We start from the raw sequence: 25670 nt of genomic DNA on the forward strand, positions 1-25670 counted from the left end.
ACTCACTCGAGACAGTGACTTTGTGGACGGCAACATACACCAAGATGCGACACGATGTCTTTGCATGCAACTTGCTGTTTTGCCAGAGGAATTTTGCTCACTCGTTGGCTCGATTGATGACGAGCTGATGGAATGTTTTTTGGTTGCACGAGGCTGATTGCAGAACCGCTGTCGTTGTCATTCAATACTGGTGGTGTTTGGCTTTGGTAAAATTGGCTTTTTGTTTGGCATGTCATTCTCCCCATGATTCCGCTCTGTATTTCTCCCCCGCAACGCTGTCATTTGCTTCGACGGTCACGCGGTAGTACCGAGCGGCCCGCTTTCACGTAAAAAAAAACACTCAACGCACACACCAACACGCACACACAACACGCACGAGACGCAACATGCAACGAACATCTAGCTCCTCTCTCCTCTTTTCGTCGGTCTGGTCCCTTAGATCGCTCGTATGTGTAGTGCGCGCCCGATGCAGTATAGCGGGAATCAGGACATGTAGAACGTCGAACGGTCTACTTCCGGCAATGATTCCTTGCAGCCGTGGCAGCTCGCAGCAAACGAATCATTTGCTGTAAAGCAACTGGAAAAAAGGTAGCAACAAACACGAAGTTAGAGCAACGCTACAGGGAGAGCTGAACGTCCACAGTTAACGACTCACAGCGAACACAGCCAGGATTCAGCTCCAATCTTGATGTTGCTAGGCCCATACACACGCGTCCGCCCGCACTTGTCACACTTGGCATTCCAAATGCTCACATCCGCGCGGCATTTAGTCCCCGTACACTTCCACGTATCACGTGCCGTTTGAAACTGCACTGTGAGAATGCGCTGCGTACGGACATCCATTCGTCGCACGCGAATCATCGAGTTCTTGACATTTTTCGCTGTCCAAACAGGCAATCCGTTCTACACGTGAGTTCATGCAACCGACAGGAAAAGGACAAGAAACAGCTTACAGTTGAGTTCCTCCACTGCTTCGAGCGCCCCCCTCTCCGTGTCAAACGTCACACAAGCATCGCCACGACCCAAATGAGTCCGCTGGCAGGAAAAAATGTCAATTGCAGGAAATCCAGTCTCCCTGTCCACCTGCAGTCCAAAGTCAGTCAGACACACGCCCACTCAACGACAGCAGAGCTCACTCACCGCAACACCAAAGCGCGCAAAGTCCTCCCCGATCTGCTCGGCAACCACTGTCGGGTTTACACCCGTCACATACACCTGCCTTGCCATCAGAGCTTCATCCGCGGATATGCTGTCCAGGTCGAAACGAATATCTTCAGCTTCCTTTAGCATAGCATTTCCATCATCGTCCGAATCCGAGATGAACATATTGTCGCCATCGTCATCAAACGAGGTCAAGGCACCTGGTAACGGAGATGATTCAGTGGAGTGAGAAGTCTTCTGCTTCTTCGCGGGTCGATCAGTATCTCCGATTTTACCGTTCTGGCAAACCTCATCCAACTCTGCCCGATCAGTCGCCTCTTTCTTCTTGCTGGAGTCACGGAGATCTGGAGAGCGCGATCGCCGAGTCCCATTAGTCTGGCGGTCCCGATCGCGGCTGGTTGAAGCCGACCTGTGATGATCACGTTCAGTCGATTTCTCTCGTGACCAAGACCTCGAGCGTGAACGGCGGCGATGCCGACTGCTGTAATCCCGACTTCGAGGACTGGAAGAGCGAGACCTGGAGCGAGATGACCCTCGACGCCTACGATCGTCACGCCAGTCGTAGCGATCACGGTCTCTAGAATGAGGTGACGGTGATCGCTTTCTCCGACGACCATCATCGCGTCGATAGCTGCTGTGCTCTCGGCCACGTCGTCTACGCGACGGTGAGTCATACTTGTCCGACTTTGCTGACTGTGAACCTTGAGGTCCATAGTAGCTCGATCCAGAAGTTTTCTTCGCTGATCCCGAGTTCTTCTTGCGACGCTTGTTGTGCGCCTTCCCTGCATGCTTCGAATCATTGCTACTTCTTTTTGACGTAGTTGCATCCGGTGTAGACTTGTCCACCTGAGGTGCTTGTTTTTTCTTCTTTGGAATGGGAACCTTGTCCCAATCTGTGTCCTGCAGCCGGCTCTTAACCATAGGGGTGCCATTTCGTGCTGCTTCCTCCTGCATTTTCTTAAAGCGACTGGGACGTTTGTAGCCGGCCCCATCGCGAATATCGCTTACACTCTCTTGGCCGTCCACGTGTAGTGCGTCATAAATACTTATTTGAGGCTCCCGCCTGTATCCGCCTTTACCGTTCCCTTGTGAATGCTGTTCTTTTAAAAAAAATTGTGTTGCCGACGAGCTCGAATTGAGCCCTCCCCCGCCAAACCGAGACTTTGGAGCAATTCGGGGCGTCTCCGCTGCATACGTGGGAGCATCCTCTATCTTCTTAATCCCTGCGTACGAAAGATATCTAGCTTGGGGCTTATCTTCCGATTTGTTGGCCATTTCCTTTGCTAGAATAGTCAGCGGTACGTCGTCAAGGTCCTGTGCGACGTTGTTGTTGGGCCCTTTGGTCGGCACCATTGTGAATTGGCTTTTCGGCAGGCGCTTGGCTCCGGGGGCATCCTCAGGATTCAACAGCTTAGTGCTTCGCCTTGTCACCGCATATTTGCCTTTCATCGTAGTTGTCGTAGCGACAGGCGTTTTGAAAGATGTCGGACGAAGTCCATTGGAGCCAGCCGTAGACTTTGTAGCCATGTCGGAGGGCTTCTTTTGGTCATCTGTAGCTTTTTTAGCATCCGGGCCTCCCTTCTTCGAGTGAGTTTCAGCGTAGGTGTGCACTGGCAACGGCTTCGGGGCAGTAGAAGTCGTGGATTTGGTCTTGGGTTTCAGCTTCAGCGGCGTGAAATCGAAGAACTGCTGCACTCCAGCTCTCGAAGCGTCTATCTCAGCATTTTTGTCTTCAGTTGCTGCATTTCTCTTTAAATCACTGTCACCACTGCTTTCAGATGATGACTTTCCCTTGGATGCCATGTTGCGTGTGGCACCATTCTGTGCACCCGTCTTTTTCTTCTCGTTGCTCGCAGGTTTATCTCCAGAGTCACTGTCATCGCTGTAGTCAAGTCCGAGGTCGTCCGTATCTGGCTCGTCGTCATCCAATATTTCCGTCTCGGCTTCTGAAACATCGTTATCTTCCGGTCCTGCACGGGACTGCGCCTCAGCAGGAGCTTTCGCTGCCTTCTTCTGCTCCTCGCCTGTTATTGCTTCTGGGCCCTCGGGCTCTACATCAGCACTACTATCAGCCATCACTTCCGTCGCAGTATTATCTTCTCGATAAACATCTTTCTCAATCTCAACCGACAAATCCTCTCCCTCGAAATCAACAGTCCCCGTGTCCGAAGGATCAGAGTCGTCATCATTGTAACCAGAAATGTGCTCCGCAGTATCCGTAATACGTGTCGAGTCATATCGCGCATCGCTTTCCCGTGGTCGTCCAACATCCACCGCTTCGGAGGAAACTAATCCCAAAGAAATACTGCCATCTGCAGACTTATCCGCTGTGCCAGTAGCTGTAGAACCAGCATGTACAGGGTCGTTTACCTGATGAGCTTCTTCCAGTACTCGATCTTGAGGACTCTTAAAGTTTTTAAATATCTTCAATCGCAAGATTGTCGACTCTCTCGCACCGTGATTGCTCTTCGTATGCTCCCCAATTGCAAGTGGAATACTGCTCTTACCGCTATCCCCTGTCTCATCTCCACCGGACAAAAGCTCGATCGGGTGATTCGACTTCCCGTCGTCAAAATCTTCTATCAGTGCAGTTTCGGTCGCAGCTAGCACGTGACCACGTTCGCTCTCTGCAGGGCTACTTAATGGGCGTGCTTCCAGCACGTCGACTGGCGAAGGTTTTGAGCTCTTCTGCGTCACTTTTCGAGTGACGGCAGGTTTCCGCGAATGAGTCGTTTTCTTCTTCGTCGCAGTCTCCGCCTGACGCAGTCGCTTCCTCTTTCGCTTCGCAGGTTGTTTGTCCTCGTCACTATCCAGGTAATCGTCGCTGAGTAGATCCACCACATCGGGCTCGTCTGGTTCCGGGATCTCTTCATCTTCCGCTGGTGAATAGTCACTGCTCATGTCGCTTTCGCTTTCGCTGTCACTCTCACGTGTAATTGTCTTAACCTGCAACAAAACCTGCCTTTGTTCCTCCTCCGAAGTCACACCGTAGCGGTGCGTATTCTTCCGTTTCCTGCGCATATTCTCCTTGCGTCGAATCACCTCCGGGTCGCGGTATCCTGTTACCCAACTCAGCATTTCAGCAGTGACATCATCCTCCGGCTTCCTCGCTGCGGTAGCAGGCGCAGCAGCTACCTTCTTTTTGTGTGGATCTTGTGGACTTTTGGACGACACGTGCTGCATATACTTATCCTTACCAACCTGCACTTGGATTCCATTACTCCCCGGCTTATTGTTCCGTCCGAAATTCTTCAATAAATGGGGCGGCGTGCTCTCCTCCGTTTTCGTCTCTTCAGTATCAGATTGATGCACTTGCACATGCAGCTCTTGCATCAACGCGTTGACCGTCGAATCACTCCCTAGCGTTGCGCTAGCAGTCACGCTCGCCGTCGTTGAAGTCGCCAGGGCCTTTGGATCCAATTGCGACATCGGCACAGCCTTGGTCTTAGGCTTCAGTTTAGGCGACACTAAGTTATTTGGCATCTCCAGAGGCTTCATGATGTCTCCAGCACCCGACACGGTATCAACGGGAGACACGAAGGTAGCTGCCTTGGCCGCTTCAGCCTGCAGCAGCGCACTCATGTCTGCCGCATCCACGTCGCCCAGGAAGTCCAGAGCTCCGTCATCCTCGTCCTCACTAGCTGTCACTTCACTCTGTAGCGAGAGCTGATGGTCTTTGAAGCCAATGTGCGCCTTCACACGCTGAAAGAGCAGATCGCGCTCCTGCTGCTTGTCCCTGCGAGTGGCCGCGAGCCATTGGCGTGCACGCAGCAGCTCGCTGTCCCAGAGAGCGGCAGCGCTGTCGCCCATGGAGCAATCCTCGATCCGCAGCGTACAAGTTTCCGTTGACGTCGAGTGCGCGTGCGAGTGCGGAATAAAGAGTGAAGGTCGCGAAGATGCCTCGGGTGCGCACTCCACCGTTGCCCTTCACCTGCGCTTTTGATGCGGCTGATTCCCGTTGAAAATAATCTTGGCGATTGTAAGGGCAAAAGCAGCTCGTCGGTGATTGGCTACTATGTTGTAGCTCGAAGTTGTGTGCACCACACAAGCACTGAGACGGCCAATCACGCGCAGAATTATCAAATGGCAGAGCAACAACTGACGGACATGGTGAAGCTGCGTGGCTACGACTTCTACCGCGCTATCGGCTCGCCCAAACGCATTGTGGCACCCATGGTGAGATTTATCATACATTTTTTATTCTTATTCAAGGTGGAACAGGTCGAATACTTTGCGAAGTGCCGTCGCAATAGGCTGTACGTGTTCATTGACACAGTATGGATGATTTCTTTTTGTTGCAGGTAGACCAGTCAGAGCTGGCCTTCCGCATGCTTTGCCGTAAGCTCGGTGCCGACTGCTGCTACACTCCCATGCTCCATAGCCGTCTGTTTGCCGAGAGCGCGGAGTACCGCGAGAAGATGTTCGAGCACCACATCCAAGACAGGCCACTGGTCGTACAGGTCCGCTGCCTTCTTCTATCGGGCTTTACGAAGATGTGGGCATCTGCGATTGACAATATATGTATGTTGCTGTATGCCAGTTCTGCGGCAATGACCCGAAGACAGTGTTGGCAGCGGCCAAGATGGTGGAGGGCCATTGCGACGCGGTGGACTTGAACTTGGGCTGTCCACAGGGCATCGCTCGAAAGGGCCACTACGGATCCTTCTTGATGCACGACAAGGAAACAGTCAAAGCCACTGTGAAGACACTGAGTGCCGGACTGAACATCCCGGTTACTGTCAAGATCCGCGTGTTTCCGGACGACAACGAGACGCTGGAGTTCGCAGACATGTTGCAGGAGGCTGGATGTGATCTGCTGACGGTGCACGGTCGTACAAAAGAAATGAACAAGACTGCGGTGCGCGAGGTAAACTGGGACATTATCCGTCGCATTAAGGAACGGCTGACGATCCCAGTGATTGCGAACGGAGGCATTGAGACACACGAGGACATTGCTCGCTGTCTGGAGGCCACGGGCTGTGACGGCGTCATGAGCTCCGAAGGGCTACTGGAGAACCCGGCGCTGTTCGCTGACACGAACAACACACCAGGCGAAGATACATCTTTCCTGGAGCTAGCCAGACAATACCTCGAATGCGCGACACTGTACCCACCTGCAAGCGACAAGATCGTGCGTGCACACTTATTCAAGATCCTGTTCCAGGACCTGCGTGTCCACTCGGACTTGCGCGACGCACTAGCAGCCGCCAAGTCGCAACAAGAAATGGTGGAGATTGTCGACGAACTGGCCGTGCGATTGAAGGAAGCGGAAAGCGAAAACGCCGGACCCGAGATAAAGAAAGTGGCGTATGCAGCCAAGGCGAGCTGGTACCGTCGCCACCGACAGGGACAGGAGAAGCTCCGACGTCGTGACTCGTACGAGAAATGCCTTGACACAGGCTTCGGCAATCTGTTCGCATAGTTCCTACGCAACATCGCTAACAGATAGAGTCTATTGATCCTTTGGGGTTACTTGTTGTCTATGGCGTCTCACGGTTGCCCCATCGTTATGCTACCGAGTTGAGCCCCATACCCCAGCCCAGCTTGGCACGTTTTTCTCGAGGAGGTAAACTATCATCCGTCGGCCGTGAGGGGGAAGATCCAGCAGCGGCTGTGAAACTCGCCGGCAACGGGACGTACTCGCTGACGTCCTGCATCTCTGCGTCCTCGGCATCTGCCTGCTTGACTTCTCGACGTGAAGTCGACAACGACCTGGATTTCCGCTTGTCGCTTCGGGACTTGTGTCGGTCATGTTGACTCGGTTTCTCCCCTACTCCATCCTGTGTCGATGATGCTGATCGCTTGTGCCGATGCTGTTCACTGCTTTGTTTGTGGTGATGAGACGATCGCGATGACGTAGTGCGACTGCCAGCACTGCGGTGTTTCTTGACTTTCGCCTTTAGTAAATGCTGCACGAGCTTCTTCTTCTGCACCGGGAAAGTCGAGGGCAAGTCACCAAAGTCGAACGCTCTCTCGCTGCCACGAACGCTGTCAAAGTAGCGCATCTCAAGGAGCCTCTTAGCCGTGCTGCGTTTCGCAGGATCCAACTGCAGCATCGCTTCCAACACCTCGACGGCATCTTCCGGGAAGTCTGGGAACTTGGATCGCTGCTCCAGTAGAGTCTTTCGCAGACGCATCTTGTACTCGTGTTTGGGCCGGAACGAGTTGTACAGCGGGAGTTTATGTGCGCCGTCCCACGACATGCTGGGCGTGCCGCACAAGCGATAGATGAGATCCAGCTGCACCTTGACGTCTTGTCCTTGGAGGAATGGGATCTTCTCGAGCAGTATGGCAAGCACGACACACCCAGCCGACCACACGTCCGAGCGCCACGTGTACTTGGTCTCTCCCAGCAGAACTTCGGGGGCAGTCACGTACAGCCACGCGCCATAGCAGTGCTCTTTACGCTCGCTGTCGCTCAGTTCGTAGCCAGCGACAGTCGGCCCTTCTCCGTCCTTCGACTTGATGTTGGCGATCTTACGCATCGCGTGGAACCCTCCCAGCTTGACGCCGTTCTGGAACACCAACAGATGCGACGGGGCGATGAAGCGATGCACGTAGCCTTGGTCATGCACAGCTGACAAACTCTGAAGCATGTCAAAGATAACCTTCTTACGCAACTCCGGAGCGAGAGAGACGTGGGCCTCAAAAATCCCCGAGAACATGTGCAAGGGCTGCTCGAACGCCAGGTAATGTTTCTGGCGTGTCAGGCGGTCGATGCCTTCTGGCAGCGGGTTCCCGTCATCGTCAATAGTGGCGGCAAGTAAGTCCAGCTCGTCAACGTCAGAGTTGCCAGTCTTCGACTCGCTTGTTTGACGGTCTTTTCGATCGGCAGGGAAGATGATTCCATGGAGATTCATAAAGCGGTCGGGCAAGAGCGACGAGAGCGTCGTCGCTGCTGACAGTTCGCGTAAACATGCATCGTTGAGGCCCTTTTCTTCCGTGAAGAACGTCTCCTGCTCCAGATACGGCCATGACTGCAAATACACGGGCTTCCCAGCCAAGTCGAACCCCACGTCGCTCGAGATGACGCCCAAGAAAGCTCGTTTCCGGATAGACTCGACCTTCACGATCTCGTCTGTGTGGATGCGAACCTCCCCCACATTCGAGTCGGTTGTACCAGCTGCAGCCTTTTTAGGCGAGATCGACAACGCCGAGACAATCCCCACGTGGCCACTACCGGTACTTAATGTTGAGCTGGGCACTGGTACTGCACTTCCCATCGCCTTGAACGTGATAAACCTCTTTCCTGTACTGTACGAGGGTGCTGCAGTCGAATAACCCTTCATTCCCGATGCCACAGACACGGCAGAAACCGCACCTAGAGCGGATAAACCAGCTGACACGCTGGGAGCAGGCAGGTTAACCCATTGCTTGAGCAATTGCGCTATCCTTTCCGATATCTCGACATCCTTTTTGTCCTTCGAGACGTCGAACTGGGTCATATCGAAGTCGGCCGCGTTCGCATCCTTGGGTTTTGTCTGCTGTGCGGACTTAGACTGTTTCTCCAGACGCGCCCACCGGTCTTTCAGCTGCGTGCAGATGGATAGCGAGCAGTCCAACAACATGCGCGCTTCGCTGGCGTTTCCCTGCAAGTCCAGTTGAGGCAAAAAGTCGGGGAGTTTGCTGATCGGAGGCGCTTGACGAGAGCTCAGAGCTTCCGTTACTGCCGCACTCACGTAGACCACACTGAGCATCACACATTCCACCGGCGTGTGCGTCCAAATGGGCAACGGTAAGGCCTCTGCCACCAAGTGTTTCGCTTCCTTTTGGACCTCTGGCGGGGGCAACGACGTGAGAAATGGAGTCACGTGGTGGCCATAGCCGTTTTGAGACAGCGCTACCAGCTTCTTGGAGCTCTTGCGCGTCGTCAAAAGGTCCAGCAGCGCGTACGGGTCCTCTCCTGTCACGTCGTAGTGCAGACCTTCCAGCAGTTCGCTTTCCGCCTTCACTAGATGGCGCTTGAGCACTCCAAGCTCCGGAGACGCAGCTGTGAGACGTTCAGCAGCAGCAGAACCGTGCTTGGCCTTGTAGACTTCCTTCACAAAGGCTGTCCAGGGTACTTTCCGAGCGTGGGCCTTTAGAAACAAGTGCAGCATCGTCGCCGCAAATATATCGACTTTCATCGGCATCGTGTGGAACGTGAAATATCGATTCAGCGCGATGATGGCACTGGTGGCGTCTTCTCGATCCAGCCGCAGGCCTTTGGCGATGTGGAAAATGCTCTTGACGTACTTGACTCGCAGCGTTTCTTCCAGTGACGCGGACAAAACTTGCTGGACCGACAAACTCTTGAGCTCCTCCTCAGTGACGAGCCAGTTGAGCTTCCTGCCGAAGCAATACGGGTCCGTTCTCTTCTCTTGCACGTTCTCCTTGCCTTCGGAAGACAGAGAGCTGCTCGTTATCCCCGCTTGACGCATCATTAGCACCTTGGATTTCTGATGACGAAAGTTCTCCAACTCCTTCGTGCCTGCCTGATACACTCGCAGCATCTTGTTAAGCAGGTTACGGCGGTCCAGAGTGCGACGAAACGAAGACGCAAGCTCGTAGCTTTCCAACTCCACGAGAGCCCAGCCAGTGCCATCCAGGAAGTTAAATACGTCTGCACTCACCAGTGCGTGGGGGTGTTTCCGACTGACAAACAGGCTGCGTAGCCCTCGCTCAGCGTATTCCTTGGGTAAGAACTTGACCAGCAGCTTATTGGACACAACTTTGCCCTCGCGGTCCAGCAACTCGCCGTATTCGTTCTTCTTCTGCGTATTCAAGCCGCTTTCCAGTCTCGCCATCGCTACAGGGGACGGAGTGCGTACAGGCGACTGGGACGTCGTTTCCTGCTTCGGTGACGGGTCTCTGCTATCGCTCGCGACTGGGAGTCGTCTCTTGGGGATGGCAAACACCTGGCCACCCTCTTTATCTCCGGGCGGACAGTAAAGTTGCCATCCATTCTCCTTAAGTTGCACAAACTGTTTCTCCTGCTCCTCCTCTTCCGTGTCGTTCTCGTCCGTCTCGTAGCCTCCAGGCTCCAGCAAATCCTCCACTTGGTAGCGATCCTGCTGCTCGTCGTACGCCTTCACAAGCTGCACGTCGTACTCGGTCTTGTCCTCTGGGGACAGGAAGACACGCACGCGTCGTCCTACGAGTGCGTCGCCAGTCTCCTGCTTCTCCGGGTCTCGGAAGTACCCTGTCTGCGCCTCGGCGTTCTGCAGCGTCTCGTTCTGCGTGCCGATCACCCCCTTACAGCTCGGAGCGCCGCAGCAACACGTGATCTGTCTGGACCCCAGCGCCTTCCACTTGTAATCGAACGTCAGCTCCTCGCCCACTTCGATGTCCCTCAACGCACTCACGGCGATCCTCGTCTCCCCTTTGACTGTCCACTTTTCCGTCTTGCAATTGGGTTCGCAGCTGTGGTTGACGAACCGAGTGAAGCTGCCTTTGTTCCGGGCGTCAATGTACACGCCAGGGGCCAGTAATAAGTAGTAAAAGTTCAGTTCGTGTCTCGGGACGCTCTTCAGTCGCCTCGCCAGCTCCTTCTGGTCGATAATCTCGCCCACGTACTCCCCCACGATGCTTAATTGAGGGATATGCTGTCTCGTTCGCACGCCGTAGCCCTTCTGCTCCGTTTTAAAAGGTTCTAGCAGCGGATATCGCTCGGGATGTTGCAGGCGCTGGTTCCTACAGTACTGAGCGGCTGGACACGACGCGGAGCACTCGACATACGTGGCAAAGTTGAGGCACGACACGTCGTCGCAGCGCCGCAGCTGCTCGCCCTTTTGCTCGGCGTCCTCGCGCTCCATTGCATCCGGGTACGTGCAGAAGCACAACGCGCCTTCGTCGTCTTCGTCATCTTCGTCTCGACGACTACGACGTCGCACTTTCTCCTGCGCTAGGTGCTTCAGAGGGTACTCGTTGCGCTCGATGAGCTGCACGTTGCGGAGCGCCTGCAGATGGTCGAAGCTCGTCGTCTCTGGCTGCGTGTCGGGGCTACTACTCGACGGCGACGAGCTGCTCGTCATGGCGATTTAAGAAAAACTCAAAGGTGCAAATTAGTGGCGAGTTGGGGCGGATGCCTTCTCCAGTGCCTTTGAGTGTTTGACTGCAGCGTCCGCTCACCCAGTTTGCGCGGGCAACATTTGTCAGCTGTATTCACTAGTATACTGTACGAAAACAAGTCCGATTGGCTGAGGACTGTATAAGCGACGTGTTATCCGGATTATCCTGAAAAAGTAGGCTACATGTTGAACAGAGTGATTGTCGTCATTGTCAAAAGTGAAAAGGCAACTGTAATCGGTGAAGTTGCCGTCGTGGCTGCAGACTTGGTGTTGCCACTTCTTGACGAGGTTTGAGCCGAGGCGCCACTGCCGTTCGACGGCGTACGCTTGTCGCCGACCGACGTACTGGCATCCGTGTGCTCGTACGCGTTGGCGGTGGTGCCCTTGCACACAGGCTGCAACGCGGTGCACTCGAGGATTTCCACTGTAATTCATCAATCAGAACGGTGATCAGTTTAGCATCAACAACTGCAGACGAACAAGTTGCCAATGACAAAACAGATAGACGGTACCATTTGGCATGGGCGGGAGATCGGTGGACATGGACTTGGGGCAAGACAAGATCTTCTTGCGACTCGGAGTGTAGCTGTCGTACGTGACGGTTGAGTTCTTGGTGGTCGTGTACGCCTTCTTGAGGTTGTCGTACTCTGGGTAGGGCGTGAACACGCACGGAACGGTGTCGTGGTCGCAGTCGTCCGGTTGGAAATACCCCACTCCATACTTGCCTGCATCGGCGGGCTTGAGCAGGGCTATTAAGCAATCGAACGGTTAGACCTTGCGGTTGCTATGAGAAATAGAATCGTTGCGTACCGGACTTGTCGACCAAATTGGCGACTTCCGTAGTGAACTCGAACACGTTGCCACCTACGATCTCCGCTGTCATCTCGGGCTCCTCATTCATCCATTTTGCCTACAACAAGAGGAAGGCAATCAGACCAATTTGAGACCAACGCTGGATACTCAATAGCTCGACGCACATCGTAGAACTCGCGTTGGTTCTTGTATCCGTCGATGGTGTTTGGGCCCTTGTTGCAGCCGAACTCGCCGAACATCAGAGGACGAGTGTATTTCACCTCTGCGTACTCGTCCATCAGCGTCTTCAACCCACTGGACTGCGAGTATTTCGTGTTCGTGGCTGGGTCACACTCGACGTAGGGGTTAAACCCCATCCTATCGAGAGGAGAAGAAAAAATACTGGTTAGTAAACTGCTATAATCTGATGAATGAACAGTGCCGTACCATTCAGCGCGGGTGTTCTCGTCGTTGTCGACCGCGCAATCGTAGTAGGAAATCCACTGCCAGCGTGGAGGAATATCAGCAATGTCCAGCCCCATAGGGACCTGGCGTACGGCTCCTGAACAGCTAGCAGCATAACTTCTCATATCACGAAGGAAAGCCTTGACACACGGAGCTGTCGTGGTTCCATCGGCTCCATTCTCGACCTGCAAATTGTTCTCGTTGCCGACGCTGAAGCCCAGAGTGTTGTCGTACACAGCAAACGTGTTGTAGACCATTTGCCCTCGCGTGAACAACTCGGCCGGATAGCAGGTTGGAGGGACATGATCCTGCACGGAGCAATTATGGCAACTACTCGAACATTGCGTGAGTTATGATAGCAGCAATATCTCGTGTCACTAGTGTGAAAATACGTACGGTGCAGTGACGCCTACAAGGACGTAGATTCCGGCTTCCGAGCACGCACACATGAACTTGTCGTGCGAAACACTGGGGTCGATAGAATAGAGGCGAATCGTGTTGACCCCGAGGTCCTTCATCACCTCCAAATGAGGCTTCCACACGTCTTCATGCTCATCCGCACCCCAGTCGTAGTTACCGACGTCAGCCATCTCTCCACTGTTGGGTCGGGGGTAGTAGGCCATTCCTCTCATACGGAATTCAAGTCCCGTTTTGGAACTAAAGAACTTGTTGCCCTTGGTGATGATAGGAGGAAGCCATGCACTAGTCGAGGAGAAGAGAACGAGCGAGAGCAAAGCTATAGCTGCGCTAACGTTGCGACCGAGCATTATTCTTTAAGGTGGTTTGTACTTTGCGCTGCTTCGTTGTCTAGCGGCAAGTTGAGGAGTGAACAAGGATTCCTCGGCCTCGCCATGGCTGTCACCTCCCATATAACGTTCTGGGATTTTGTAGTGTTAGCAGTTGCATTTCCAAGTCATTCGCTGGTTGTGTGTAGATTCTGAAGGTCGTGAGTATTATCTCGCAACTGTCTTACGAAACGAACGGTGCGGGAGATTCTTGAACCGCCGCTACTGCGATTGTGAGACTTGAAACCTTTCACCATCCGCTAAAAAAACCAATTCTTTTATTTTCAAATACTGAAGTATGGGTTTAGCGTAGTGCTGGATGTTGGTGTTCTCCACTCATTACTTTAGAAGGAGACGAAGAGTGCAGTGATTGCGACCATCGTCACTGGAATCATAAGCGTCGTCAACGATACGGTCGAGGCCGCTGAGCTTATGTTGTCGGAAGAGTTGAGGGGGGATGCTTGACCGCTTTCGTCGTTTGTAGGCGGCACCTTGTCACCGACCTTGGTACTCGACGAAAAGTGCATGTACGAGTTGGCCTTCTTTCCCTTACACACTGGTTGAGCCGCGGAACACTCCAAAATGGTCACTGATCATGCAGCAACAACATTAGTTTCCAGCAGTGGGGAACCGGTTGGATACTAGGCTCTCTCACCTTCGGGTGTCGAGGGCAAGTCGATCGACATGTTCTTGGGACAAGTCAGCATTGAGTCTCGTTCCGGAGTATAGCTTTCGTACTCCATCGTCGACGCATTGGTGGTCGTGTATGCCATCTTGAGATTGTCGTACTCTGGATACGGCGTGAAGACGCACTCGATCTTGTCATTGTCACAGTCATCCGGCTGGAAATATCCAACGCCGTATTTGCCTGCGTCTGCTGTCCTTACGAGAGCTGCAAAGCAGAAATCGGACAACCAATGATGAAACAATTCTAAAACCGAAAAGAATAAACACGGACCTGATCGGTTCAGCAGATTCGCCTTCTCCGTCGAGAATTCGAAGACGTTACCGCCCACAATCTCATCCATCATATCCTTCTCCTCGTTCATCCACTTGGCCTACACCATAGCAAATTGTCAGACCTGGGCTATTAGCAACGAGGCTCATACTACCGCAAACTCACATCGTAGAACGATCGTTGGTTGTCGAAGCCGTCAATCGTGTTCCTCCCCTTGATGCATCCGAATTCGCCAAACATCAGCGGTCGAGCGTATCCCACTTGAGCGTACTCGGCCATAAGTTTTGTTAGTCCTGTAGACTGCTGGTATACCTTGTGAGTGGCTGGATCACATTCCACGTACGGATTGAATCCCATCCTGTCCAAAGGGAGTGGTTCAGCTAAAGTTTGGTAATTGTCCTCAAATAACACTTACCACTCTGCTCGAGTGTTCTCGTCGTCGTCAACCGGACAGTCGTAGTACGAGATCCATTGCTCACGAGGAGGAATGTCGGCGATATCAAGGCCAATAGGAACCTGACGCACTGACCCAGTGCAGCTAGCAGCGTAACTCCTCATATCTCTTAGAAACGCCTTAACACACGGGGCCGTTGTGGTTCCATCGCGTCCATGTTTGACTTGGAGATTGTTTTCGTTGCCAACACTGAATCCGAGCGTGTTGTCATAGACTGCGAAGGCGTTGTAGACCATTTGACCTCGACTGAACAAGACGTCGGGGTAGCATTTAGGCGGTTCGTAGTCCATTATGGAGCAGTTCTCACATCTGTCAGCACGAAAGCATCAGTAAAATGATTGAACCTTTAGATACCCATACACGTGTTACTTACGGGGCTGAAACTCCAACAAGCACGTAGATACCAGCATCTGAACATGCACACATGAACTTATCGTGAGGTACACTTGGGTCTACAGAGTACAGTCGAATCGTGTTCACGCCTAGATCCTTCATAACTTTCAAGTGAGGTTTCCACACTGCTTCATGGTCGTCGGCAGCCCAGTCGTAGTTGCTGACATAGGCCATGTCACCACTGTTGGGTCGGGGGTAGTAGGCCATTCCTTTCAGCCGAAATTCGATCCCCGAGTCCGAGTCGAAGAGCTTATTGCCCTTAGTGACAATAGGTGGGAGCCATGCAGCTGCTAGATACACACTCGAAGCTATGCACAGCGCGGCAACAACACAAAGAGAACGAACTCGCGAACCGAGCGGCATTGTGTGGAGCTGAATGGACAGCGAGAAATGGCCACATCTAGTCTGTCAATTACATGAGCGATCGCCTTCCATCCTTGGCATTAGTCAGATTGCCTTTGTCTAACACTTTCAGCAGCTTCGAAGCGAAGTCTCTTAAGTCAGATACTTTGATCGATAGCATCGCACTCCCTTGACTACCATTAGTGCCACGCTTGTCGAAGTAAATATTGTGAGCAAAATTACGTGTTAGGGAGATATGATCGAGATCCACTCAAACTACGTTTAAATCATCGACAAAATGAATGCTACTGCTGCAGAAGCAGCGAGCGCTGGTAATGTGGACATGCGGTTGGCCGCATCGGTAATCGCCGCAGCTTCCTCGTTTGAGGGTTTCCGTTTGTCACCGACCGCCGTAGTTGAGTCCGCGTGCTGGTACGAGTTCGCCTTCTGCCCGTTGCAGACTGGTTGTGCATCTGAACACTTCACTACCACACGGTGACAAAGCGAGTTAGTCCACGACAAATAGTAGCACTTAATATCATCTTAAGCTCACCTTGAGGAGTTGGTGGCAAGTCAATTGACATGTTCTTCGGACAACTCAGGATGGCGTCACGTGGGGGGGTGTAGCTATCGTGCTCTACAGCTGAAGCCTTCGTGGTTGTGAACGCCTCTTTTAGGTTTTCGTACTCTGGATACGGTGTAAACTCACACAAAACCTTTTCGTTGTCGCAATTGTCCGGTTGGAAGTACCCGACCCCGTATTTACCGGCATCCCCAGCCTTAATCACAGCTGAGCTGTCCACTAGGTTGACGATCTCCGTGGAGAACTCAAACACGTTTCCACCAACGATTTCGTCCGTCATTTCCTTTTCCTCATTCATCCACTTTGCCTATCGTCATAAGTAATAAATATGTGTCAATCTTACGTGAGAAAACGCGAATTTGTAGAAACTTACATCGTAGAAAGAGCGCTGGTTTTCGTAGCCATCGATGGTGTTTTCTCCAATGTTGCACCCAAACTCACCGAACATCAGAGGACGAGCGTATCCCACTTCAGCGTATTCGGCCATCAACTTCCTAAGCCCCGTAGATTGCGTGTATTCCGTATGGGCGGTGGGATCGCATTCCACGTACGGATTGAATCCCATCCTGCCCAAAGGGAGTGGTTCAGTGCTAAAGTTTGGTACTTGTCCTCAAATAACACTTACCATTCTGCTCGAGTGTTCTCATCGTCATCAACCGGACAATCGTAGTACGAGATCCATTGCCCACGAGGAGGAATGTCAGCGATATCAAGGCCAATAGAAACCTGGCGCACTGATCCAGTGCAGCTAGCAGCGTAACTCCTCATATCTCGTAGAAACGCCTTAACACACGGAGCGGTTGTGGTTCCATCGGCGCCATTTTCGACTTGTAAGTTGTTTTCGTTACCAACGCTGAATCCGAGCGTGTTATCGTACACTGCTAATGCGTTGTAGACCATTTGACCTCGACTGAACAAGTCATCGGGGTAGCATTTAGGCGGTTCGTAGTCCAAGATGGAGCAGTTCTCGCAGCTGTAGAAAGGTACATGTACATGTAGATTACACCGTTAAAACACGATTTTTTAGCAACAAAGCGCGTTACTTACGGGGCAGTTAGACCAACCAGCACGTAGATACCTGCCTCCGAACACGCACACATGAACTCGTCGTGCGATAGACTCGGGTCAATCGAGTACAGACGAACTGTGTTTACACCCAAATCTTTCATCACCTTGAGGTGAGGCTTCCACACTGCTTCGTGTTCATCTACAGCCCAGTCGTAATTACCGACGTCTGCTAAATCTCCACTGTTAGGTCGGGGGTAGTAGGCCATTCCCTTCATTCGGAATTCAAGTCCAGACGTCGAATCGAAGAGCTTGTTGCCCTTGGTGATGATCGGAGGAAGCCATGCATCAGCTGGAGAGCTGGCAGTGTAAAGTGCTACAGCAGCACAAAGGGCACGGATACGAGAGCTGTACGTCATATTCGGTAGCTCTATCACTTAGTTTTATGGTGATCTGAGTCAATCTGTCTGCATTTCTCTTATTGAAGTGGGGGGACAGGCGATGGCCTTAGACTTTTTTTTTCGACATGTCGTTTGTTAAATTGAAGTTTCAACCACGTTATGAACATTAAAATGGGTGATGATCTCTCTTAACGAAAGGCGCTCACGTGCCTGGCCGACCGCTCTAGAAGACGGACAGGGCAGTGACGGCAACCGTAACCACAGACAAGACGAGCGCAGCCGCAGAAGCCGTCGCACTTGCGCCGCTGCTACCGGCCGCGGCATCCGTGACGGCAGTGTCGGGGTTCTCCTCGTTCGTCGGTTTCCGCTTCGCACCCACCGCGGTGCTGGGAGAGAAGTGCTCGTAGCTGTTGGCCTTGACGCCGTTGCACACTGGCTGCGTGATGGTGCACTCGAGGACGGGAACCTTGGGCGTAGGCGGCAGCTCGCTCGAGATGTTCTTGGGACACGTCATGATGGTGTCACGCGTAGGCTCGTAGCTGTCGTGCTCAACCGTCGAGTTCTTGGTGCTCGTGTACGCCTTCTTGAGGTTGTCGTACTCCGGGTAGGGCGTGAAGACGCACTCCGTCTGGTTGTTGTCGCAGTCTTCCGGCAGGAAGTACCCCACACCGTATTTGCCGGCGTCTCCAGTCTTGGTTAGAGCTGGTCGTACAAAAAATGTAGAAGTTAGTTCACCATCGTACAGAAAATCAAGCAGCTACTACTGTAGCACTCACTTTTGCTCTCAACCAAGTTGGCAATCTCCGTAGTAAATTCGAACACGTTGCCACCCACAATTTCGTCGGTCATTTCCTTCTCCTCGTTCATCCACTGAGCCTGTTGAGTCGTACAAAAAACGTCAATACTCGTACGAAATATGAACCCACACTAAAACTCATACGTACATCCAGGAACGAGCGCTGGTTCTCGAAGCCGTCGACCGTGTTGATTCCCTTGTTGCAGCCGAACTCGCCAAACATCAGTGGACGTGCGTAGCCAACCTTGGCGTACTCCGACATGAGTTTCTTCAGCCCCGTGGACTGCGAGTACTTGAGGTGAGTAGCAGGGTCGCACTCGACGTACGGGTTGAATCCCATCCACTCGGCACGCGAGTTCTCGTCGTCGTCGATAGCGCAGTCGTAGTACGAGATCCACTGCTCACGAGGAGGGATATCGGCAATGTCCAGACCGATCGGCACCTGGCGGACCGAGCCCGAGCAGCTCGCAGCGTAACTACGAGTATCACGCAGAAAGGCCTTGACACACGGGGCCGTGGTCGTTCCGTGCGCTCCGTTCTCGACCTGCAAGTTGTTCTCGTTACCGACACTAAAGCCCAGAGTGTTGTCGTACACGGCGAAGGCATTGTACACCATCTGTGCGCGGGTGAACAAGTCATCAGGGTAGCACTTTGGCGGCTTGTAGTCCAGCACGGAGCAGTTCTCGCACGGCGCCGTGATACCGACGAGCACGTAGATGCCAAGATTGGAACACGCACACATGAACTTGTCGTGCGCCTTGCCCGGGTCTACGGAGTACAGACGAATCGTGTTGACACCGAGGTCCTTCATCACCTCCAAGTGCGGTTTCCACACGTCTTCGTGCTCATCCGCAGCCCAGTCGTAGTTACCGACATCGGCCATTTCTCCGCTGTTGGGTCGGGGGTAGTAGGCCATTCCCTTCATACGGAATTCGAGTCCCGTCTTCGAGTCGAAGAACTTGTTGCCTTTGGTGATGATCGGAGGGACCCAAGCATCGGTGGGGGACACGGCGATCGCAGTGCACAGAGCAGCAGCGACACAGAGGCCGCGGACACGGGAGCCGAAAGCCATTTTTAAAGTTGAAGAGAGATGAAAGTACTGAGGTCCAGAGGAAGTCAGTATCCGGTAGCTTCTCGTTAGATGCGAGCAGCAAAATGGAGAATGAACTGGAGAACTGTGTGGGAGAGCTCCATCATATGAAACTGAGGCCACGATTTGAATTCAGTTGCACTCTGTACGCACAGGCGAAATTGTGGGAAGGCTCTGGATATTTCGTTCGGTTGCACGTTTCGTTTTGCTGTTTGTGAGACCTGATTAATCCCATGTGGTCGACATAACCTGGTCAGCACTTGCGCGTGCAGACGACGTCAGTGAATTGAGACTCGTAGCGAAGCCAGGTCTCCGTATTGTGAATCACAATTTGTGATAAATTGGGTATGTACTGTACTGTAGAGAGCACCAGTCAAACTGACGGCCTTGAATCTCGTCTTGTCGCTCCCTACAACGTTGACATCGAACCGCCTCTTTGTTGGACAATTCGACTCCTCGTCCTCGAAGTGACACCGGCAAATTTCATTGTATCCGAAGCACGCACGAATCAGACTCTTGTCCAGTGTGCGTGCGTGGCACCACCTTCAACACGGGAAAACTTACACCGAGATCACAATCGGTGCCAACTATTTGTACCTGGTACGTTTGGGAGAAAAGCAAAAGTGATACACGTAGAATCGACGTCCGTCCAGTGATCTGTGATTGCAAACCCGTTGCTACGTGCAGCAAACTACGCACCAGCACTATTAATATTGTACAGTGTATTCGAAACAGTAGAGTGGTTTAGCAGCAGGAACTTGTGTGAGTTGTAGACCAGCGCCAATCACACAACCCTAATCACACTGCCGCTTGCCAGCGAAGCATTTTGCAGAGCGAACGCGAGCTCTTATCCGTCCTTGGTGTATACTACATTTGCAAAGCACACAAGCCAGTCAAGATGCTCGAGGAGAGCTCTCGCAGCGACCGCCCTGAACCTCGTCCTCGTCGAGGACGCCGCTGTGCTCTTCGCCAGATCTCCTATTCCACGACCAGTCCTCACACTGAAGGGCAACTTCAATTTCAACGCATTAAGCGACGGAGACTGTCGTTTTAATTTCCGATTCTGGAAGCGTGACGTAATTCGGCTGCACAAGGCGCTGCGGCTTGAGGAATACTACAAGCTACCGAGCCGCCTTCGCGTTGGTGAAGTCGAGGGGCTCTGTGTGTTGCTGCGCCGGCTCGCGTACCCTGGACGGTACGGGGATCTTGCTGTGATGTTCGGCAGGTCGCCCAGTGCGCTGTGCCTGATCTTTCGCTTCATGGTGGACCTAATCTACGCTAAGTGCAGCAAGCTTCTTGCACGCGGCAGTCCTATCGACAGGTGTATCGGCTTCATTGATAGCACGGTGCGTGGCATCGCCCGACCAGTGCGCAACCAACGACAGTGCTATAATGGGCACAAAATGCACTCAAGTATACAGTATTCGGATGTTAAAGTGCATAGATATACATTTGTATACGACTTGTAGAAAGCTTATCAGTCGTAGCTACATCACTTGAACGAACGTGTGACGCTCGTCTCTGGCAATCCTCACAGAAAAAACCGGGCGTCACACGTTCGTAGCTTTCTGCTGAGCCACTCTAGTGTATTTGATTCAAACGTTTTAATGGACAAGCGCGGACATGGCCAGCTAATTAGTGCTGATGAGATAAGATAGCGCAGACAAGATTGTCCTTACTGGGAATTCGTCCCATACCGTCATCTTGGCAGTCGTACAAAACACATTTCGAAGGACAACTCTTGCACCCCCCCATGCTTCCGCAAAAGTATGGCAATATTTGTCATTTTCGCTTAAAAGTGAAATCGAAACATACGATTAATTAATAAAAAACAATGTCGGACGGCCTGCTATAATGAATAAGTGTTGCTTATCGTAGGACGTTTACACCCCACAACTTTTGCATAACCTGGTGCTGTGTTGAGGTATTCGTCCACGATCAGGTTGCCCTCCGGGTTGATGCGTGCTTGCTGGAATAGAAGCGAAACGTCCTCCAAATTTCCCAGCAATTTTAGCAATGGCGACACCATATCCGCTTGGGTGATCCGACTCAAACCGCGACTGGAAGTACTATCCCACTTGAAGTGCACTGACCCGTGCATGACAAGACGTTTATCCGCGAGTTTGGCAGCAACACGAGACAGCTTGCTCTCCTGATCACGACCGAGATTTTGCCTTGCCAGGTGAGGGAACAAGTTGGTCAGTGAGTTTCTGGTGATGGTGATACTCGTCGTAGTGGTGGCAGCAAGCAAGTTTTCTGAGGCCTGGACCAATCGGCCCAAACGAAGCCGAACATCTTGAAAGTGCATTGTATAGAGTATCCAGCTCCTTGTCAGCGCCTTCACCCCGCGCACCGTTCCGGCGTCCAAGTCTTGTGCCATCGTAGCTTTTAGGAATTCCATCGCGATTAAACACGCCTCCCTTGATGCAGGTAGTCCGCATCGAAACACGCGGAAGTACTCTACCGCGACGCACCAAACGGTATCTCTCGATGTGACTCCATGTGTAAGGACTCCGTGTATCCGGCTTAGTTTTTCAATCTCCTGCTGTAGTTCGTCATTACCCACGGCCAGTTTGCGTTGCTTTGCCCTGTAGCGCATTTGGGCTTGTCGGCGACGTTCTCGATCATACTCTCCGATGATGGCCCTCAATTGATTAGCGTAGGGAAGTGTTTCCGCATCTTGCTGGGGCGAAGGCACCAAGTCGAAGTCAACGGCGATGGACGCTGACGTAGAGGTAGATGCCGGCGAAGGTCCTTGCGCAGTTTTGCCTTGGTGTTGACCCAGGATGGATCCTCGAGATCTCGCTGTATGAACGTGATGCGCTCGTGAGCGCTGCACGACGCTCGCAATGACATTTTCACTGAGCAAGTGTTTGTTGGGCGGGGCCAAAGTGTTGGATAGCATGGTACGTCAACAGAAAAACGAGAGCTGACTTGGTCTGGGCTAATTCAATACGCGATGCAGACGCTGAGCGCCAGCGAAGTTTGTTTGAGTAAAAAATGCAATCAACGTGGCAGAGCTATTACAATTGTCGCGAGTGATCTGCTAACATGTGTAAAGGTGTAATCAATCTGGCAAGGATACACATTCATCAACGTGAGTGACTCACCGCCGTTGAATTAAGTCCAGCAGCTTACTGAGCGCTGGTACCACCTTTTGGCACCAGCGATTCTAGAACTCATAGCAGCTACTTTTCGAAGTAGAAATATGTAGTCTCCTCTGCGGTTTCGAGGACGTGTATTTGACCCGTTTGGACAAACATTAAGTATTTAATGCATGTGCTGTAGCATGTGTTTATAGTATTACGTGTAGTATGAAACTCGAGATAAAAAGCAGTGCCGTAGTACAGCGAGGGGATAGACGCTTTATCCATCTGCAGCGGTGGTTTGGCAAGAAAGAGGGGATGTTTACGCTCACCAAAGATGCAGCATTATTAATAAAGTTCAACAGGCTCACACTGTGAGCCTGTGAGTCACAGCGCTGCAAAATTTAGCCAGATAAACAGGGTTCAAGGAGAGAAACACATGCTGTGTACTGTAAGAAAAATCTCTTTCCAAATGCCGCAACTGTAATTACATTAATTATTTGCATATCATTGGTTTCTAATTCATTTATGGCAAAACTTTTAAAACGATTTATAATACGTTAATCTAAAAACGCACACAAATGGTCGGTTTAAATCCGCTTATACAGGTGAATGGCTAGCTCTTCGAGTTTCATCATTGCCGGTCGGCAAATTGTGGATAAGACAGCAGAGCAAATAAGTTACTGATAGTTTGAGAGTAGTTTTCCACAGCTGACAGCAACATACTAATTTCGATACCAGCAAATGAATTCCCGGACAAAAGCAAATTGGCTGACATGTTTATATGTATGCTGCCGCATTTGCAGATTGGCAACGTCCAGAATAATAAGCACTTAATGAAACCAAGTGTAGCAACCAAACAAGGGTCCCATCAGCAATGCACGAAGCGGTTCGGGGGGATTTGCGCCGTGGAGTTTTAATAATAAGGGAGTGAGTGCTGCACCCACCTCGTGCACATGGGACAGTGCTGGAGGGCTTGAGATCCGCATCCGGCTTGCGGGTATACCTCGTGTAGCGTATACTTTCCCCCCCCCACACATTTTTGCAGCGGGGGCAAATCAGCAGCAGCCAGGAAGCCATGGCGCCCGACCTGCACGTCAAAGCGGCGGTGCGACCGCCGCGCCACGGAGGAGGGGCGAGTGATAGTGAAGAGGGGGTCGACAGCGACGAGGAGTGGTTCGACTCGTCAGCGGAGTCGTCGGGTACCGGCAGCTCCACGTCCAAGCAGCGTCGATCGGATGTTTCCGACAGTCTCCAGACAATCCAGAGCGGTGAGCAGCCAGTGGTGATAGCTCCGCCACTCGAGAAGAAAGAGTTTAATTCCTGGGGCGCCTTAGACGCGTATCTAAAAGTCTATTCAGCCGAGACATACCAGGTAACGTTTGATGCACTGCATATGGTAGCAGGAGCCGTATCGCATTATCTAACTGGTTTGTGCGTATAATTGCTGCGTACAGAGCTTCCGCGTTCGCACTAACAACAAGGTCGTGACGAGAAATAAGAAGATTCGAGACTCCGGGTCTACGAAGCCGCTTGTGCCCGAGGGGTGGACTCATTATTCGAAGACTTTCGTCTGCACCCACGCAGGGAAGTACAAGCCGCGTGGACAAGGCAAGAGAAAGCGGCAAGAGTCGAGAGCTCTCGAGTGTGACGCGCAGGTGTGTGACGCTCAGTCGGGCTCAGTCGGGCTCAGTTGGGCTCAGTTGGGCTCAGTTGGGCTCAGTTGGGCTCAGTTGGGCTCAGTTGTGCTCAGTTGGGCTCGGATGAACTGAAATGGATTTGAATGGTGCTGTTGGTTAACCATGCATGTGCTCACGTACAATTGTATCGCTACGTAGATCAATGCCTGCGCACAAGTGACCGACTCGGCTGCAGCAGTTCCCACTTTTGTGCTGCGAATTACTGTTGCCCGTTTGGAGCATAACCATCCGCTCTCCAGACATACTTTCGACCATTATTCACACAACCGGACAGCTATTGAGTCTGAGCTGGCCGGGACTGTTAGCGAGCTTGTCAAAGCCGGAGCCAAGAAGAAACGCATCCTGCAGTTCATCCACGAGAATTCTAGCTGCTACCCATCGAGCCAGGACGTACACAATCTAGTGCGCAAGCTGATGAAACAGACCCATATAGCTCAGACATCTGCAAAACGATTGAAGCAATGGATGACTGAGCTCACGCAAGAGCTAGGGAATGTTGGAGGCATTTTTGTCGACTTAATCCATGATAAGGTATGAACACTATTGCTATTACTGTGTAGCCGTCGTTTGTTTAACTTTCTATGCTGATGTTAGACTGTAGCTACATGTATGACACTGCAGACAAAGCATATGCGGGAGCTCTTCGATCATTTCCCAGAGGTCGTGATGATCGACGCCACGCACGGTACAAACTTGTCAAAGTACAAGGTTTTCTCGATTATGGCACACGACGCATTTGGGAAGGGCCAGTTCGTACAGCATGCTGTTTTCCAGAACGAGCGTAACCCAACGCTTCTGACGGCCCTGAAGCAGTTCAAGCGCTACAATCCGGCGTGGACGCGCATCAAATGCATACTGATCGACAAAGATTTCGGCGAGATCGGCGTGTTGAAGAAAACGTTTCCGGACGCGGCGTTGCTGTTGTGCCAGTTTCACGTGTTGAAATATCTGCGAGAGCAGATAGCATCAAAAGACTATGGGTTCAATGCTTGGCAGAAGCAGCAACTGAACGGATTGATCAACTTGCTGGTTTACGCAAAAACGGAGCGACAATACTTGCGCTTGCGCGAGTATATGCGCCATATTATCGATGCAGGGACTGGAAGAGTACCATCTGAGAAAGCTAGGTCTGGGGATGTTGTGTTGGGCACTGGTCAGACGGAGATGGGCACGGATGGTGTCCAGTTGGGCATCAGTCGGGCGGAGTTGGGCGCGGATGGCGAACCGCGTGAAGCGTGCAAGCACCTTTTGAAGCGTATTTCGTGAAAAACTGGGATAACTGTCGTCAAATGTGGTGCGCGTTTGAAAGGCAGAATGCTTGCACCCTCGGCAACAATACAAATAACCGCCTTGAAGCTTCGTGGAAGTAGCTGAAGGAGCTTGTGGACTCCTTTATGCAAGTGGACGAGTGCATTGTTTCGATAATGGTTTATCAAGCTCAGGCGGAGAGAAAATTTAAGGACGCGGTCTACAAACTATCTGTCGTGCATCATCCGAAGTACCATCACGAGACGAAGTTTCTCTCGAAGCTGGTAAGCGAGCACGCGTGCGAGCTTGTGTACGAGCAGTACAACTTCGCGATCACCACGGCGAGGTATAATTTTCACGAG

At 52.1% G+C, this 25670-nt stretch overlaps 8 protein-coding genes across 8 annotated transcripts; 1 reads left to right on the forward strand and 7 right to left on the reverse strand.

Moving 5' to 3' along the window:
- Nucleotides 1-483: 483 nt before the first annotated feature.
- PITG_14134 (uncharacterized protein) lies at nt 484-2514 on the reverse strand (the record flags this gene model as incomplete). The annotated part of the gene is made up of 5 exons (XM_002899207.1): nt 484-577; nt 656-881; nt 954-1083; nt 1147-2224; nt 2288-2514. The coding sequence occupies 5 exons, from the start codon at nt 2512-2514 to the stop codon at nt 484-486; spliced, it is 1755 nt and encodes a 584-aa protein (XP_002899253.1).
- Nucleotides 2515-4378: 1864 nt separating this feature from the next.
- On the reverse strand, nt 4379-4971 carry PITG_14135 (uncharacterized protein; the record flags this gene model as incomplete). Its single annotated transcript, XM_002899208.1, has 4 exons — nt 4379-4389; nt 4480-4487; nt 4589-4653; nt 4699-4971. The coding sequence occupies 4 exons, from the start codon at nt 4969-4971 to the stop codon at nt 4379-4381; spliced, it is 357 nt and encodes a 118-aa protein (XP_002899254.1).
- Nucleotides 4972-5244: 273 nt separating this feature from the next.
- Nucleotides 5245-6583, forward strand: PITG_14136 (tRNA-dihydrouridine synthase, putative; the record flags this gene model as incomplete). The annotated part of the gene is made up of 3 exons (XM_002899209.1): nt 5245-5337; nt 5463-5621; nt 5702-6583. The coding sequence occupies 3 exons, from the start codon at nt 5245-5247 to the stop codon at nt 6581-6583; spliced, it is 1134 nt and encodes a 377-aa protein (XP_002899255.1).
- Nucleotides 6584-6668: 85 nt separating this feature from the next.
- On the reverse strand, nt 6669-11174 carry PITG_14137 (histone-lysine N-methyltransferase, putative; the record flags this gene model as incomplete). The annotated part of the gene is made up of 1 exon (XM_002899210.1): nt 6669-11174. The coding sequence occupies one exon, from the start codon at nt 11172-11174 to the stop codon at nt 6669-6671; it is 4506 nt and encodes a 1501-aa protein (XP_002899256.1).
- An 820-nt stretch (nt 11175-11994) lies between these two features.
- On the reverse strand, nt 11995-13234 carry PITG_14138 (glycoside hydrolase, putative; the record flags this gene model as incomplete). The annotated part of the gene is made up of 4 exons (XM_002899211.1): nt 11995-12120; nt 12188-12380; nt 12450-12797; nt 12864-13234. The coding sequence occupies 4 exons, from the start codon at nt 13232-13234 to the stop codon at nt 11995-11997; spliced, it is 1038 nt and encodes a 345-aa protein (XP_002899257.1).
- Nucleotides 13235-14360: 1126 nt separating this feature from the next.
- PITG_14139 (1,3-beta-glucanosyltransferase, putative) lies at nt 14361-15420 on the reverse strand (the record flags this gene model as incomplete). The annotated part of the gene is made up of 3 exons (XM_002899212.1): nt 14361-14568; nt 14626-14973; nt 15038-15420. 3 exons carry the CDS (start codon nt 15418-15420, stop codon nt 14361-14363), a joined length of 939 nt encoding a protein of 312 aa, XP_002899258.1.
- A 464-nt stretch (nt 15421-15884) lies between these two features.
- Nucleotides 15885-17406, reverse strand: PITG_14140 (glycoside hydrolase, putative; the record flags this gene model as incomplete). The annotated part of the gene is made up of 5 exons (XM_002899213.1): nt 15885-16289; nt 16356-16548; nt 16608-16730; nt 16776-16955; nt 17030-17406. 5 exons carry the CDS (start codon nt 17404-17406, stop codon nt 15885-15887), a joined length of 1278 nt encoding a protein of 425 aa, XP_002899259.1.
- A 205-nt stretch (nt 17407-17611) lies between these two features.
- Nucleotides 17612-19256, reverse strand: PITG_14141 (1,3-beta-glucanosyltransferase, putative; the record flags this gene model as incomplete). The annotated part of the gene is made up of 3 exons (XM_002899214.1): nt 17612-18090; nt 18165-18264; nt 18333-19256. The coding sequence occupies 3 exons, from the start codon at nt 19254-19256 to the stop codon at nt 17612-17614; spliced, it is 1503 nt and encodes a 500-aa protein (XP_002899260.1).
- Nucleotides 19257-25670: the final 6414 nt, after the last annotated feature.

Source organism: Phytophthora infestans, genomic scaffold, assembly GCF_000142945.1.
Source record: "Phytophthora infestans T30-4 supercont1.32 genomic scaffold, whole genome shotgun sequence".
In the NCBI taxonomy this organism is placed as follows: Eukaryota; Oomycota; class Peronosporomycetes; order Peronosporales; family Peronosporaceae; genus Phytophthora; species Phytophthora infestans.